General features: G+C 41.3%; 3 protein-coding genes across 3 annotated transcripts; 1 reads left to right on the top strand and 2 right to left on the bottom strand.

Annotated features, from left to right (window-relative positions):
• The first annotated feature begins 2712 nt into the window (after positions 1–2712).
• Positions 2713–5995, top strand: LOC107048149 (serine/threonine-protein kinase VRK1). The gene is made up of 3 exons (XM_015271179.2): positions 2713–3291; positions 4238–5237; positions 5424–5995. The coding sequence occupies exons 1-3, from the start codon at positions 2915–2917 to the stop codon at positions 5520–5522; spliced, it is 1476 nt and encodes a 491-aa protein (XP_015126665.1). The 5' UTR covers positions 2713–2914; the 3' UTR covers positions 5523–5995.
• On the bottom strand, positions 5857–12067 carry LOC107048148 (nuclear export mediator factor NEMF homolog). Its single transcript, XM_015271178.2, has 5 exons — positions 11933–12067; positions 11628–11799; positions 9400–10626; positions 7591–8289; positions 5857–6677 (listed from the first exon to the last, which is right to left on the bottom strand). The coding sequence occupies exons 1-5, from the start codon at positions 11986–11988 to the stop codon at positions 6006–6008; spliced, it is 2826 nt and encodes a 941-aa protein (XP_015126664.1). The 5' UTR covers positions 11989–12067; the 3' UTR covers positions 5857–6005.
• Positions 12068–13624: 1557 nt separating this feature from the next.
• LOC107048042 (40S ribosomal protein S16) lies at positions 13625–15313 on the bottom strand. Its single transcript, XM_015270997.1, has 5 exons — positions 15249–15313; positions 15117–15161; positions 14801–14932; positions 13911–14025; positions 13625–13827 (listed from the first exon to the last, which is right to left on the bottom strand). Exons 1-5 carry the CDS (start codon positions 15255–15257, stop codon positions 13682–13684), a joined length of 447 nt encoding a protein of 148 aa, XP_015126483.1. The 5' UTR covers positions 15258–15313; the 3' UTR covers positions 13625–13681.
• Positions 15314–16091: the final 778 nt, after the last annotated feature.

Below are 16091 nucleotides of genomic sequence, written 5' to 3'. Positions count from 1 at the left end.
AAATGGCGTGCAGAAGTCTTTAAAGATGACAAATCTCTCTAAAGATGATGTCTGTTTTCAATTGAAAAGCGCAATTGTGACAACATTGTCCAGTGGGGTCTAGGAGTCTCCCCTGGTTCAAAACCATCTTTAGAGGTCCTAGCACGCCATTTCTCGAGCCGCTCTTTCGTTTGAGCCCAAAAAAACATTCATATCTTGTCTGACATCTTTGCTACAAACTCGGGTTTTCAACTCGGGTTTTCAATTGAAAACTGCATTTTCGGAATTGTTGGATCATAATTGATCGATATAGGATAAAATGGACACTTTGGACTTTTTTAAAATTATTCATAACTCAAAAACAAATGTATCAATAGAGCTCAGTTTAGGCTCATCACAAAGGGAAAGAATTGTTCTTTGTATTGAAAAAAATATATATTAAATTTCATCATTTCAACATTTCAACCCGTCACTAACATTAAAAAAAAAGTCAAGTGTCCATTTTACCCCAACCTCTCCTAACACAAAAAATCAAAAACTTAAATGACAACGTTTACAATACTTCCATTCGCACGCAAAATACTCAAATTTTCAAAAAATGCACTTACCGACTCGCCAGATCCTCCAGGAGTTCCTGAAAATATAAAAAATCATGATGTTACTACACTTTACAGGACGTCAGCTCTATCTCCAGTACCTCCTGGACGAAAGATCCAATTTTTAAGCACTTGTACTTATTTTAAGGTTACGAAAAAACCGTGCCAATGTAGAAATTAAAAATCGTCGCCAATTTAGAATTGTTGACCTTCAAAAACGTCAATTTTACCCCCATCTTCGTTAAAGGTTTTCATCAAGAGCCGGGAGAAACTCACCTTTGCAGGTCCCAGGGCATCATGAACGCCCAAGTTCGCCACAAAATGCACAACTCACTCAATTTTCTTCTCACAATTGTTGAATTATTCGAATAGTTTTTTCACTTCACTCCCAATTTCCCAAGAATACCTCGAAATCGGAAAAATATGTCTGAATGTTCGGTGAGACCACATTATCAGACAGATCTACAAGATACCGAGCCTGTTTACACCGGGCACAACGTTGGCGGAGGCATTAATTCAGATCAAGTTCGATTAATTTCTTCACAAAAGTCCGTTATCTCTATTTAACCCCGAGATATTCCCAAATACTCAACCCAGGAGAATGAATTCAGCCTTTGTTCCCCAGAAAAACGATTTCCCTTCACGAAGACACTTCGGAAAAAATCTCGTAATGAAAACGATATCACGACCTTTTCACAACTCTCGAAGTTCCCTACAGAAGAGCAATTTCATATTTTGCAAAAACTAACCCTCGTCACATGTGTCAATATAATTCTTCATTTTGCACTTCCCTAAACAACGAACTAAAGACACAAACAAACAGAAACTGCCCCCTCCCACACGCGAGCCGATCAAATTGGCGGCAAATGACTCCGTCCCTAGTGACATTTGCCTTTTCCCCACGCAAAAATGGGGGTTGTTTGTACAATCGTCAAAAGAAGTTCGTAAAGAACGTGAAGTTGCATCCGTATGAGTCTATATAATAATATGGGATGCAACTTCACGTTCGGACGAACTTCTTTTGACGATTGTACAATCTAGACGGACACATTCCGTTTTGGACACGTCCTAGGGGAAAAGACGTTAGTACGGAAGGCGGTGGAACAGATGGGCGCGGAAATTTGTGGATACATTCAAAGAGGATAACTTTCCCTTGCAGGAATGTTAAAAAATCGCAAGTGCACCTCGGGCGGAAAGTCTTCACTTTCCGCCCTTGATGCACAATATAGGGGAGGATGGGGTAAAATGGACACTTTTGACTTCTGACGTGGATACGTCTATGGTTTCAATATGGGGTTCATTTTGAGAAACGGTCCTTATGTGCAACGCCATCTATCGGAATTCTAGAAAATTCTAGACATTTCGTGAATTCGAGAAGTTTCTTGATATTTCGAAAAAAATCACGGAGTTTCTAGAAATTTCGAGGAAATTCTGGAAGTTTCTAGAAAATTCGAGAGAATTCAAGGAGTTCCCAGAAAATTTGAGGGAATGCAAGGAGTCTCTAGGAAATTCGAGGAAGAAGGAAAGACCATCGACGTTTCCCTACAATTACAGCTGTATCGAAGAAACAGCCGCCTGCAATTTTTCTAAAAATATTCAAAACTCAGAAACAGATTTATCAATTGCGCTCAATCTAAGCTCATCAGAAAGAGGAATCATTGTTCTTTCTATTGAAAATTAAAATTATTCCATTTCATGAACAATTCAACAATAAGTGGAACATCTTAAAAAAAGTCAAGTGTCCATTTTACCCCACCCTCCCCTACTACTTTTTCACCCGGGGCCACAGTGTCAGATCTAGGATTTTCTCCGGGGGAAAGTCGACTTTCGGCAAAATCGAATTTTTTCACCAAGTGAAGGTTGATTCTCTATCTAAATTCTGGTGCTAATGAAACCCTCGGAGGCGCGAGAAATGTCGGACTAAAATTTTTTTCGTTTTTTGCGATTTTTACACAAGAAAATTATTTTCAACATGATAAATGCAAAAAATCGGAACTGTCCAAAACGGAATGTGTCCACCTGAGATTGTTCAAACGACCCCACCCCCTGCCCACACACGTCCTATTTCCAAGTGACATTTCTCTTTTCCCCAGAAAAAAATTTTGCCCCTGAAAAGTTCTAGAATCCCAATCATTTGAATTCTGAACCAAAACACTACATCACACCTTTGAAAAAACAAGATTTTTGGAGCTTCACTTTCCTCTAATTTTCCTTGACCCGTTAATTCCCTACTGGAGTGCCTCAGGAAAGAGTTATTCAAGGCCAATAAACATCTACGATAGGCGATTATCCCTGGAATCCCCCTGGAAGGACTTGAGCAACTGTCATAACCTCGAAGAATGGCGGCCAAGGGTAAACGTCCCGCGAAAAAGGCCGGGGCAAATGGTTACAAGCTCCCGGAGTCGATCGCCCCAGGTGAAGTGCTCACAGACCTGAGTAAGAACCAATGGATCCTGGGGGAGTCGATAGGCGTGGGAGGCTTCGGGGAGATCTACTCAGCAGCTGCTCACAGTGGAAAGACCCCGAAAGAGTACCCCCTTGTCGTCAAGATCGAGCCACATGGGAATGGGCCCCTCTTCGTGGAGATGCACTTCTACATGAGGAATGCTAAGTCTGATAATATCGAGGCCTGGAGGAAGAAGAGGAAGCTGGGGAGCCTGGGAATGCCCAAGTTCATTGCCAATGGGAGTCATGAGTACAAGGGGACCAAATACAGGTGAGGGAGTGGAATTTCAATTCTTAGCTGGGTTTTGCTTCCGCATGAAAGCATTGGATTTAAGTTTTGTTATATCGATCTATTTTCTTTCTCATCTTGTATAAAAAGGAGATGTCACACGTTTAGTCCCAAATATTCCGAAATGTCTGCATGAGAAATCGCATACGTGATGATGATGATACTGATTTTGGTGATAACGTTGGTGTTGGTGAGCTCCAGTGAAGTATGGGTTGATTCTCAATTGAAGTTCTTATGGATTTCGACGAATTTTTCAAGCTCTTTTAATAGAAGTTTCGATAGATTTTGTGGAAAATCCTTCGCTTTCAATGCAAGTTTTCATAGCTCTCGCCGTTTCTCCTATTGATTCTCGATGGAATTTTCCATCCCTTTGCAACCCATTGTCAATAGGAGTTTTCATCGCTTCCCACGAATTTCTCCTAAGTATATTGATTCCAATCAACTTGAATAATTAAAATTTAATTCGTCGATTAGTTTTTTTAATTTTCGAATTTTTTCGAACATCGCTTGTCCCACGATAACTAAAAAGAATGTTCTGAATGAATTCAATAATTGTTATTTTGATTTATTCGAAAATTTTCAAAAATTTTGTATCTTGAAAATCAGAATTCCGGAGATATCTTCGATTATCATGCTTAAAAGAGCTATGTATTGGTTGATTTGATTTTTGTGATGATTGTTGAAAAGTTCGAATTTTACATGAATTTCTCTGAAAGTGAGGTTTCAGGTTTCTGGTTTCTTCAAATGTGATGTTTGAACTTCATTCAAGTAGATGTAAATAACATTTTTCCATTAACATTTTATCGAAGGGCTGAGGCGAGAGATGAAAAGTGTATTCCACTGTCATTCATAAATGACAGATGAATGACATTCCGATGTCATTCATCCCTCAATCCATTAAACTTGCCATGATCCCCTTCAAACCCAGATTCGTCGTGATGGAGAGATACGGCACAGACCTCTGGAAGCTCTTCCTCGAGAACAACCGTCGCTTCCCCGAGCCCACGGTTTACAAACTCGCAATTCAGATAATCGACGTCCTCGAGTACATCCACAGTAGAACGTATGTGCACGCAGACATCAAGGGGGCGAACCTCCTCCTCGATCTGAAGACTGGGAGCCAGGTGTACCTCGTCGACTTCGGTCTAGCCTCCCACTACACCACGAAATCCGACTACAAACTGGACCCGAAGAAGGCGCACAATGGCACCATCGAGTACACCAGCAGAGACGCCCACATGGGGGTGCCCACGATGAGGGGGGACTTCGAGATCCTGGGGTACAACATCATCCAGTGGATCTGCGGGAGCCTCCCCTGGGAGAAGAACCTGAAGGAAGTGACTGGGGTCCAGAGGATGAAGGAGAAGGCTTTTGGGGATGTTGGGGCATTCCTGAAGGAGTGTTTCGGCGCTGGGAAGTGTCCTGGACCTGTCAAAGAGTTCATGGGGTTGTTATCAGAGATGAAGTTCACGGATACCCCCAATTACGCTGAATTCAGACTTATTTTCGTCGAGGGGTTGAAGAAACTTGGCCACAAGCCGGAGGGGAAACTCGAGTTTGGGGGAAAGGCTGGGGCTGTTTCGTCGGTTAAAGTTAAGACTGAGACACCTAAGAGGGTTAAGAAGGTCAGTGGGGACACACCCAGGAGGAAGAGTCCTCGGGTGAAGCCTTCGAGGAGTCCCAGCCCTCCTAGGTCTCTGGATGAAAGCTGTGTGGGAATCGTTGTGGACAGCAGACGTGAGAAGCTGAAGGACATGAAGAAGATCCTGGAGTCGATTGAGGATGATTCTGATACTGAGTATGGGATCACCATTACGAAGAAGAGGAAGGTGAAGAAGGTCGAGGAGAAGGTGGAGGTGGAGAAGAAGACCAGCAGGAGGGGGAGGAAGAAGGTGGTTTATGATGAGGATTCACAGTCCGAGCCTGAGGTGACTATGAATTTGAAAAATTGAATTATTATTTGTTCTTCAATCTTTAACGACTCGATACAGGCTGAGGGAAGTTCAGCAATTTTTTCATTCTCCAGGATTTTTTTAAATCTTTAAAATGCGGGCAGATTCATCTGAATCATATAAATTGGCCAGCGACAATCGAATTTTGTTTTCATCTTTCAGGTGATGCCAAAGGGGACCAAGTCACGACTAGCAACGAGAAAGGTAGTACGTAAGAAACCAGAAGAGGTTGACTCCGATGCTGATATGTTCGATGATTAGTTGAATCCATTTTCTATTGTAACTTATACATAATTGCATCGAGCTTAATCAAAATTTGTAGGATAAAAATTGTGAAAAGATGACCTGCAACGATCTGAAATTGCCAAAACGTCGAAGATCTATCATTCGAAATGAATGAACAATTCACTAATAAAGTGGTAAAATGTAAAAACTTAATTAAAATTTTCAATCTCATCAAATATTAAATTATCTCGACAACGAGTGTTTTTACGAAGAGATGTCAGACATTTCCCCACTCGTTCCCACGATAAATGCAAAAATAATAGAACTCATTTATCACATTCATTTTACCACTGAATTACTGAAACAAGACTTGAAAATTGTTATAAACTCTTAGTAAATCCAGAGTGCATTACCCATTTATTCCTTGAAACAACTGTTGAGCAGTATTTACAATAATGATGCGTTCCTAACAATTTTGTATTGATAAAACCAAAATAAATCATTATCTTTGTAATAATTCTACTTCTTATACTTCTGAATCTGTGGGGCACTGATTTTGACTTTCCCTGGAATATTCCTAGCAATGGTCTCTTCCTTGACAGCTTTTAGAAGATCTTTTTCCCTAGGGGTGATAGTTTTATCCCTCAGAAACACAGCAATCGCAGTCTTGGCAGCTTTTCCCCTCTTTCCAGTTCCAGGCATCAATTTCACTTTGAATTTGTAATTGTGGAGAGTGCCATAAGGCGCAATGACAGGTACAGCGAACAGTAATTCATCTTCATCGACGGGTTTTCCCGTTAGTTGATCCAGCATGTCCATCTCAGGGGCAGGTCCAACGTCCTCATCGTCGTTGTCAATGTTCTGGGGCTTCTGTTGGACTGGAGCTGGTCCAGATCCCTTTTGCCTCTGCTGGACCTTCTGTCTCTGCGAGTTTTTATTCTTCTTTCGTTTGTCTTCTTTAGCTGCCCCGTCTGGCTTCAGAACTTCCATGAGAAGTTTTCTGTCCTCCTCGTCCTGGTCCTTGTATTTTTCCTTAATTTTCTTCAGTCGTCCCTTCTGACCTCTCTTCAATCCACTCGTTTCTTTTTGCCTCTCACCTTCTGGCTTTTCTTTCACCGGTCGAACTGGTTTTTCTTGAACTGAGGCTCTTCGCGATGACAGTTTCACAGGGTTTTCATCACCCAGGTACACCTGAAAGTGAGAAATCACTCGCAAAATGCAAAAACAATACATTTTTAATCACAATAAGAAGAAAATTTGTGGAAATACATTATAGGGTTTCCTACAGATTATTTTTTCTTCGTATAAGGTAAATGACCCTACGCTCGCCCAGCCGAGGTGAACACATCACTAGTCCAATATTTCTATCGAAATGGGTGTGAAGATGTGATGTTTTAAATTAAACATCAGAGGGTAAGCCTAACTACTATTTTTTAATAAATAAACGTCCATAAATGTGGAAAGTCCCCTATTGACAAATGTCCCTATCCTCATCTCGTGATTTGAGTGATGTGGGAAGGCTCTATCCAACTAATAACATCGTGAGTATCCTATTTTCTGATAAAACAACATCAAAAAATATCTCGCGGCACAAAATTATATTTCAATTGGACAGTCCAATATTTTCAATGATTTGTTTCATCCATTTAGTCCGTTACCAGTTGACAGTTGCTTGCAAGACGAGTTCATTGTGCCTTTTCTTTTAATTGCCGATATTTCAGTAAAATATTAAGTACAAATTAGTATTAATATGTATGTTATGTATGTTAATATTGATCCTATTTTTCTATTATGACGGAGATGTCAACATTTGTAAATTGTAAATTTCTCAACTTGCGGATTAAGAATTCACTCTGTCGTAGCACCACTTGATGTGAATGGGATTTTTCTCTCTTATTCTTCAATAAATCACTGTTCATTGATATAGATAACTTTTTTTATTAACTAAAATAATAACTCCAATCGTATTTCACTCTAAACACATTCTTGGGGCTGTCAAAGTGATCAAAATGGGACAGGGACGAGCATCGGTACATTTACCTTAAAAATTCCTACGCAAAATCTTGGAAGACTTGTCATCACAAAAAAAGAGGATAAATCTCACCTCTTCAGGATCCTGCCTGTCCTCCAAAGGCCTCTTATTATCGATAACTAATTTCACTTGGGGTCCAGAGAGATCCAATTTTATCTGAGTATCAGGGAAGAGTGACTTCTCATCTTCACTCGAGCCCTCCTCCTCGACATTCTCCTCCTTGATGCCGCCAAGTCGCCCTTCCTCATCGGAATCATCAATAGCAATCTCCTTGTCCTCCTCGACACTCTCCACGACCAGAGAATCTTCTTCGAGAGTTTTCACCCTCCTCTCCCCCCTGTGCCTCTCGATAGAGCTCTCTTCGAGTCTGAATAGAAACCCGAACCCCATGACCAACTGGCACGGCGGGAGGTAGTTCTTTTTCCCTCGAATCATGAAGGAGCCCGTCGTCAGGTACTCCCCAGTGGGTGCTGTCTTCGAGACCTGATCGTGATGGACCCACCAGGCCCCGGCAACCACCTTCGCCTCCCAGGCGACGCTGTAGGCCACGGCCATGGTCCCCGCCTCGGCTAGACTCTTCGGAGGGACTGGGTCACCTGACGGATTTTTAATAACCACGGAACTGGCGCCTGTTAGATCCGCATGCACGTAGAGATCGCCAGCTCGGAGGTAACGTTTGACTATCAACTCGTTCTGCTGCTGGTCCCTTCCACCGATCACCAGGTAGTTCTCGGAGGTGATGAACCAGTAGAATTTTTCGAACCAGTAGACCTGGAAGAACAGAAGTGTTATTACTTTTTATTCTTGGGATTTTATTATTTCGAGAAAATGGGGTGCAGGAAATTCTGGGTCAGGAATTCGGGGTTTCCGTCGGTAATAAATTTGTGAAGAATTGAGGGACTTCGAGATCCTGGAGTACGATATGATCCGGTGGATCTGTGGGAGAGCCTGGCGTGACTGGGGTTTAGAGGATGAAGGAGAAGGCCTTTGGGGATGTTGGGGCATTCCTGAAGGAGTGTTTCGGCGCTGGGAAGTGTCGTGGACCTGTCAAAGAGTTCATGGGATTGGTATCAGAGATGAAGTTCACGGATAGCCCCAATTACACTGAATTCAGACTTATTTTCGTCGAGGGGTTGAAGAAACTTGGCCACAAGCCGGAGGGGAAACTCGAGTTTGGGGGAAAGGCTGTGGCTGTTTCGTCGGTTAAAGTTAAGACTGAGACACCTAAGAGGGTTAAGAAGGTCAGTGGGGACACACCCAGGAGGAAGAGTCCTCGGGTGAAGCCTTCGAGGAGTCCCAGCCCTCCTAGGTCTCTGGATGAAAGCTGTGTGGGAATCGTTGTGGACAGCAGACGTGAGAAGCTGAAGGACATGAAGAAGATCCTGGAGTCGATGGAGGATGATTCTGATACTGAGTATGGCATCACCATTACGAAGAAGAGAAAGGTGAAGAAGGTCGAGGAGAAGGTGGAGGTGGAGAAGAAGACCAGCAGGAGGGGGAGGAAGAAGGTGGTTTATGATGAGGATTCACAGTCCGAGCCTGAGGTGACTATGAATTTGAAAAATTGAATTATTATTTGTTCTTCAATCTTTAACGACTCGATACAGGCTGAGGGAAGTTCACCAATTTTTTCATTATCCAGGATTTTTTTTTAATCTTTAAAATGCGGGCAGATTCATCTGAATCATATAAATTGGCCAGCGACAATTGAATTTTGTTTTTATCTGTCAGGTGATGCCAGAGTGGACACCAAGTCGTGACAAGCACCGAGAAAGGTCGTACGTAATGATCAATTGAATCCAATTTATATTACAATTTATATTACAAATGATGAGTTATCCCCCCTCGCGGAAAATCCCAAAAAATAATCAAAAACCTTACCTTCCTCGCCTTGTTGATACTGTGAATCACCTGGGCCTCCTTCAACGTCTGCTTGGTCTTCCTCTCCGCGGACTTGAAAGCCTTCCCCTGCGACTCAATAGTCTTCTGCTGTTTCTTAGCAGCCGACCTCTTCATGTTGTAATACCTCGTGGCATTTCCATAGGCCGACTGGGCCAGGTCGATGTCCACGACCATGGGCTTCAGCTCCTCGCCATCAGCCTCGCCGTAAGGATCGCTGAGCCCCAGCGAAAAGTGATTGGTCTCCAGCTTCAGCTTCTTTATCGCCGAGGCCACAGGGTCCCCCCGGCTCTGGGCCTCGCCCAGAAGCCCCTGGATGTCCGGCCAGGACATCTGATTGGCCAGTGCACTCTGGATAGCCAGAATAGCATTATCAACGAGCCCCTGATTCCTAGTTATCAACTCCGCCTTCTGCTTATCAACCTCCTGAGTCTTCTCAAGCCCCACGAGTCGTTGGCTGTGATCTCTCTTCACGTTCTCCAGCTTCTTCAGGGCATCCCTCTCCTGCTGGAGTGCCTTCAGGTCCAACTTCTGTCCCTCCATCGTTGAAAAGTACTCGTCAACGGCCGAGTCGAAGGACTCGAACTCCTTGAAGGGCTGAGTCTTGCACTGCTCGAACAGCATCGGATGAAAATCAACATTCGTCATCATGAACTCCTCTTTGTCGTTCTGCGAGGGCTTCGACTCCTTCTTCTGGAGGATGTACCCTCCAGGGGGGCTTGTCTTAGCCGATGACAGGATGTCGTCCGCCATTAGGAGGGCCTCCATCACTCGATCGAAATCCCTCTCCAGGGAGAAGCTCTTTCCTATCTTGCAGTTGGCCTCGAAGCCCGATTTCAGGAGGACGTGGTCGATCAAGGCCGAGCCGAATTCCACCAGAGGGTTCAGGACCTTCTTCAAGGGGTCATCAGGCTTCGCCGTCGAGAGCCTCTCCTGGATTACTGCGGCCTCTGGCATCGTCGTCGTGTGCGCTCGGTCGAGGGGGTACTTCTCGCGAACTGCGAAACGAATTTTGTCGGCCTCTGTGTGCGGACGGAGGATGTTCAGGGTCGTCAACTCGTGATCGGTGAGGACTATGTTGCCGCGGTCGTAGAGCTCGAGGATTACGTGGTAGGCGGCCTCGCCCGAACCGAATTGCAGGTCCAGGATTCGGTCGGTGCCGATCTGCTGGAGGACCTCGAGCCGCTTGTTTTTCAGGTGCTTGCGCATCTGGAATTCAGTTGGTAGAGTGTCTCCTAGTGCGAGGACTCATGAGGTTCAGAGGGGGGTCTAGTGAATTCTATAGAAAATGTAGAGAAATCTGGGAAATGTATGGTCGTCTGGAGAATTTTTAGTTGTAATCATTCTCATTTGTAATTCTGATTTTTTTTTGTTCTGGGGGAATTTTAGAGGGAATTCTATTCGACTGCTGTTGGAGAATTTCGAACCTATGGAATTCTGTGGGAAATGGTGGAGGAGGCTCGTAGAAAATAGATTGACAAGTCTGTGGAATTTCTTAGTCTAATAATGCTAAACTCTAAGGCAATTCTGGAATTTTGTATTCTATAAAAATTCTGGAGAAAATTCTATAGTAAGTTTATAGAAAATTTTATGGGATTTCTATTGGAAAGTCTGTTAGTATTTGGTCGACTCTATTGAAGGATTTTGAACCTAGGGAATTCTATAATTTAGAAAATGCTATAGGAATCTCTTAGAAAATATATAGACAAGTGCATAGAATTTCTAATTCTACTCATTCTGAACTCTAAGCCAGTTCTACATTTTTGTATTCTATAATAATTCCAGAGAAAATTCTATAAAAATATTATCGTAAATTTGTAGAAAATTATATAGAATATTCCTAGAAAATCTATTTCCGAATTCGAATCATTCTCATCTCTAATTCTATTCTAAATTTCTTAATTTAATTATTCTCTGTTACAACTACCAAGATATTTCCCATAGGAATTCCTCGACATGGATTATCTGTTTTTTTCCACTTGAAATGTTCAAATACCCAATGATCAGTAGTCAATTAAACATACGAGAAATTTCTACGTGAAATGATTAAAATGAATAAACGAACACTATTGTTGGAAACTTCATGTAATTAAGTTTAAAAAAAATAAATTACTCCTGCATTAAATGATTTAAAATGTTTTCAACATAATTAAATAATCTCAACCATTACTTGAACGTTAAATCAAAACCATTAAATTATTCGTATTCACCTTCATGGAAAATCCTGAGGGTGCTGTATTCTTCGGCCATTCGAATGCAGTCGTGTGTATTCTGTTTCCAGATTCCAACAGGAGCACTGCTTTCTCCTCACTCCTCTGCAATCGAATCAAGTACGTTCGATGATCTATGTCGTAGATCTGATTCACCCTCATCCCAATCAATCTGAAATAATTTCCATTCCGACTCTGAATACATCATTGCACAGTTGAAACGACAGGTTATGCACATGACAATGTTTTCATTCTGAATTTTTTTTGTGGAAAAAATTTGAGAGTTGTTTTTAGGAATTCCCTACCTCTGCAGCTCTGCAACAGAGCATACTATGTCGTAGGTGTCGAATCTTGTCTTCATGATGGATGGTGCATGGGACTGGATGAGATGACAGACTGCGACTGGTGACAGCAGAGCAGGTGTCAACTTGAATGAACGAATAAACTGGAGAATCAGGTTAGATGACAGTCGTTACGCATGACTGATGACGTTCAATGAATCTCAAGGATGGGAGCATTGAAGTTTATCGTTGGACGTGATATTCATTGTTTTGGAGAATTTGTTTTTCATTCTGAATTGTTTAAATAACAATGCTGATGTGGAATTGTGGAACGAAGTGGTTTTGCAATGGAGCTTGCTGACCCAACGGTGCGATTTGAATGAATCTGGACTCATATTCAAACTTGGGAAAATACCTTGAAGATGAGAGCTGAGTTGGAAAATTTCACTCTGCTAATGCTCAGTTGTTTATAGTTGACAGGATCGATTTTAGCCGATTTTTTGCACAATTGATGTTTCTCAGATTTCAGTTTTTGTGGAATATCTCGGAATCTAAGATAAAGAGGGAAATTTTTATAGACATTTTTTGTGGAGAATTCCAAGAGCTACAAAAAAGGTTTTAATGTAAATTTCGCTATCTGTCTTAAATTGCGAGATATTAAATGAAAATTCACCCCCAAAATTGATTGCGTGGAAAAATAGATGAATAAACTCAATAATTTTTTTATGAAACGTGCTGATATAGCATTTTATTGTGGTATTGTACATCGTAATGATATAATATCGTCTCTGGCACAATCTCACGATGGCAAGACGTTGCGATAAACAAAAATTCAAAAAAGAAAACATATTTCATCTTGCTATCAACTGTCTCTTTTGTTCACTTTCATTTATCCCAAATATCTCTCTCATAACTCTCTTGTGATACATTACACTATAATATTTCTTGTCCTCTTGTCTTGGGGGTACGCATTGATCAGTTACAATGAAAATGGATGGTTTCTCTCGTCAAAACTATATAATAATAATTAATGAAAAACAAAACAGCTCCATTTAAATGACGAGGGCCTAAATACTCCTAGTTAATTTATGATAAACCCACTGCGATTAACTGTTATTGTGAAATTAAATGAGGCAATGTTGAAAACTACAGCAGAGTCGATCTGGGATGACAATTAAGTACAAAAATCAATTGATTAATCGATCGATCTCATCAATGCGTAATTAATCAATATCAATCTTGCTGAGATCTCCAAACAGTCGCAGTCTTCCCTCAACAACTCTGAAATATTTTTCAACATCGAGATAATGCGATGCGTACGTAAGAGATCCGTTGTCAACTACATTTCATCAACTATCAACGATATTTTTTCAATTCCCCAATTTGTCATGTACATTATCTTTATTTTACTCCATTTTTAAAATTATTAATCTCTTTCCCAAACTTCATATCAACTCGATCAAGTGATTTTTTACTCGTTTTCTGTTATCGTAATTCCATAATTGTTTTTAATTCTAAAGTTTTTTTTTCGTTGTTCTCTCGCATACTCTCGCGCTCCATCAATTTTCGCAAGCATGCAGGCATATTTTCCTATTCCTCACAGAATACAACAGAAATAACAATTCTACGTGTTGTACATATTACTGTCGAATAATATGTTCAGTATGACGAAGTGATGTTTTGAAGGGACTTATCTAGCAAAAACGACTCTTTTCGTTCGATTTTTTTACATATTTATTTAATCACGTCATGAAACGCAATACAAAAAGGTGATTAACGGTAAGATTTCTGGTAGCGAGCCCTGGCGCCTGGACCACCGAATTTCTTGGGCTCGCAGCGTCTTGGGTCAGCAACGAGGAGGGTACGATCGTACTGGATGAGAATGTCCTTGACTTCCTTCTTGCTGGCCTCATCGACGTCTGCAAACAGTGAATAACGAAAATTAATCATTTATTCGTCCACCAATTGATCAGAATATTCACTTTTGAAATTGTCTACTTACACTTTTGGTAGTAAGCCACGAGGGCTTTTGAAATAGCCTGTCTGATTGCGTAAATCTGGGCGACATGACCTCCACCGTTCACACGAACCCTGATGTCAACGCCAGAGAACTTTTCCTATTGAAAAATCATGATAATTAGGATTTAACGATTCTCTATTTAAATGATGATAAACAATATAAATAAATATAAATGAATATTATATAAATAAAGTTGACCTATGTTAATGCAAATGAATAAATAAATTCTGTAATGAATGAAGAGTTGAAAAATAATTTAGAATTGGAGGCAGGATGAGTTCGTTCTCTGTTTTTGGGAAATATCTTTGAATCTTATGGAGATGGCGAAATTTTTGTTGAGACCTTTTTTGTAGCTTGTGAAATGCTCTCCAAAAAAGTCTCCGGAAAAATTTCACCATCACCCTTAGATCTCAAGATATTCCACGAAAACTCATCTGCTCCAAAGTAAAGTTTTCGGTAGCCAAAAAAAATCATTCTCTTGAATCGCCAATATCTCCTGAACTAATGACACGATTCGAATAAATCAGGGCTCACTTCGAAACTTTCAAAAATACCTTCAAGTTAAAAAAAGAAAATTCTATTTCACTCTGCTGATCTCTAATTATTGGTGATTAAACACGGTACGTTTAACCCTTCTCCCTGTTATCCTGTTCCATAACTTAATCAGTAAATTCCAATAAAATTTTTAATTCCAGCGACCAAAGGGCATTGAAAATATCTTCTTCAAAGACTTCCACATAAATTTCACATTGAAAATGTTGAATTCACTGAATTAATCCAGCAATTCTCACGTTTTCACTAATTCCAAATCATCTCTTTTCGTTAAATTCAGGTTTTTCTGTCATGCATTTCGAATTAATTTGTTTAATTACCTTTCCAAGAAGAAGAATTGGCTCCTGGAGTTTGTACTGAAGAACTCTGGGCTCGACGAGCTCCAGGGGCTTTCCATTAACCCTCAGGATTCCACGGCCGCGCTTGCAGTAAGCAACAGCAGTTGCACTTTTCTAAACCGACAAAAACCCATAAAAACCTGCTCATCTAAATGCTTTCTACTCATTGTGAATGCATTTAAAAAAAATATGAACGAGTTAATTGCCTCAATCGACTCAATTCCCCCGTAATTGATTCAGAATTTGAGGTTATAGGGCACACGCCGTGTGACTTTGACAATTAAAAACAGTAATTTACCTTGCGTCCGAAGACTTGGACAGAGTGGATGGGTTCCTTCTGTTTCTGTAACCGAAAATGAGAGGAAAAATTTAATAAACCAATTAATCAACGATTATTTTGACGAATTGGGGACGAAAAATATTATCACACCTTCAGCATTTTGGCGAGCACGTCGTGAAAAGGAAGTCGTCACTCTTGACGAACCGGAAATTGAGAATGTGTGGGCGAATTTTCAATATCATCTGCTGTATGAGTTGTTCTCATGAAAATTTAATTCGTAATCATCTGGAGATCTGCACATGCGCAGACACTCCGAACACCGAATCGGCGGGTGCGCGTGCGTAGCGTCTCCGAGCCGACGCCATGTTGAATTATCGCAAATGGCGCGTCGTGAGGTCATGGCGGAGGCTCGTCAAGTCCATAATCTCCCGAAAATCGTCGATTTATCGAGCGAGGGAGGGGAAAAACGCGGGATCGTGGCTCGGGGTAACCCCACGCGACAACGAAACAAAGGACTCGGCTGAAGCATCGAGTGGTGATTAGTGGATGTGGCAATGATTTTTATCGGGTTGATGATTTTCATTGGACGAACTGTGGTGTTTTTGTTGTGAAAATGGAGACGAGGGACTGATGATGCCGGCCGGCAGCCTTTGTTTATTTACAAAAAGCTGTTTGTCGGGGCCTGGAAGGGTCCAGTGGAGTGTTTCGTGTTTCAACTCGCGTCGTTTGGAATAGATATCCAGTGCAGGAATATTCAAAGTGATCTAGTGTCAATTTTCATGGGGAAATGAATAAAATTGAGGGGAACGATTTTTTTCCGTTGGGTTCAGGCAATTTCGAGGCTTTGGGGCTATTTTTCGTGGGTCAGGGAATTTCTTTCGGTTTTTTTACTTGGACAAATGGAATTAGTTGTTTTGTGAGTGTAAGTGCATTCGAGAGGACTCAACCCCATGGATTGGAATAGAGGTAGCTGGTTGGAGAGGGGAAAACGGA

Source organism: Diachasma alloeum, unplaced genomic scaffold, assembly GCF_001412515.2.
Source record: "Diachasma alloeum isolate Michigan unplaced genomic scaffold, Dall2.0 Dall_scaffold_00185, whole genome shotgun sequence".
Taxonomy (NCBI): domain Eukaryota; kingdom Metazoa; phylum Arthropoda; class Insecta; order Hymenoptera; family Braconidae; genus Diachasma; species Diachasma alloeum.
Note: the sequence above shows the minus strand (reverse complement) of the source record. Positions and strands in the feature narration are given on the sequence as shown.

What these genes read in the sequence shown, in the direction of transcription:
- LOC107048149 (XM_015271179.2), top strand. Translation starts at nt 2,915, where the DNA reads ATGGCGGCCAAGGGTAAACGTCCCGCGAAAAAGGCCGGGGCAAATGGT. An exon ending in TACAAGGGGACCAAATACAG is followed by an intron (nt 3,292 to 4,237) that starts GTGAGGGAGTGG and finishes CTTCAAACCCAG; the next exon opens with ATTCGTCGTGATGGAGAGAT. An exon ending in ATTCACAGTCCGAGCCTGAG is followed by an intron (nt 5,238 to 5,423) that starts GTGACTATGAAT and finishes TTCATCTTTCAG; the next exon opens with GTGATGCCAAAGGGGACCAA.
- LOC107048148 (XM_015271178.2), bottom strand. Translation starts at nt 11,988, where the DNA reads ATGAAGACAAGATTCGACACCTACGACATAGTATGCTCTGTTGCAGAG. An exon ending in TCTGTTGCAGAGCTGCAGAG is followed by an intron (nt 11,800 to 11,932) that starts GTAGGGAATTCC and finishes AAATTATTTCAG; the next exon opens with ATTGATTGGGATGAGGGTGA. An exon ending in ACAGGCAGGATCCTGAAGAG is followed by an intron (nt 6,678 to 7,590) that starts GTGAGATTTATC and finishes TCTCACTTTCAG; the next exon opens with GTGTACCTGGGTGATGAAAA.
- LOC107048042 (XM_015270997.1), bottom strand. An exon ending in TCCAAGTCTTCGGACGCAAG is followed by an intron (nt 14,933 to 15,116) that starts GTAAATTACTGT and finishes TTGTCGGTTTAG; the next exon opens with AAAAGTGCAACTGCTGTTGC. An exon ending in CGTGGCTTACTACCAAAAGT is followed by an intron (nt 13,828 to 13,910) that starts GTAAGTAGACAA and finishes CACTGTTTGCAG; the next exon opens with ACGTCGATGAGGCCAGCAAG.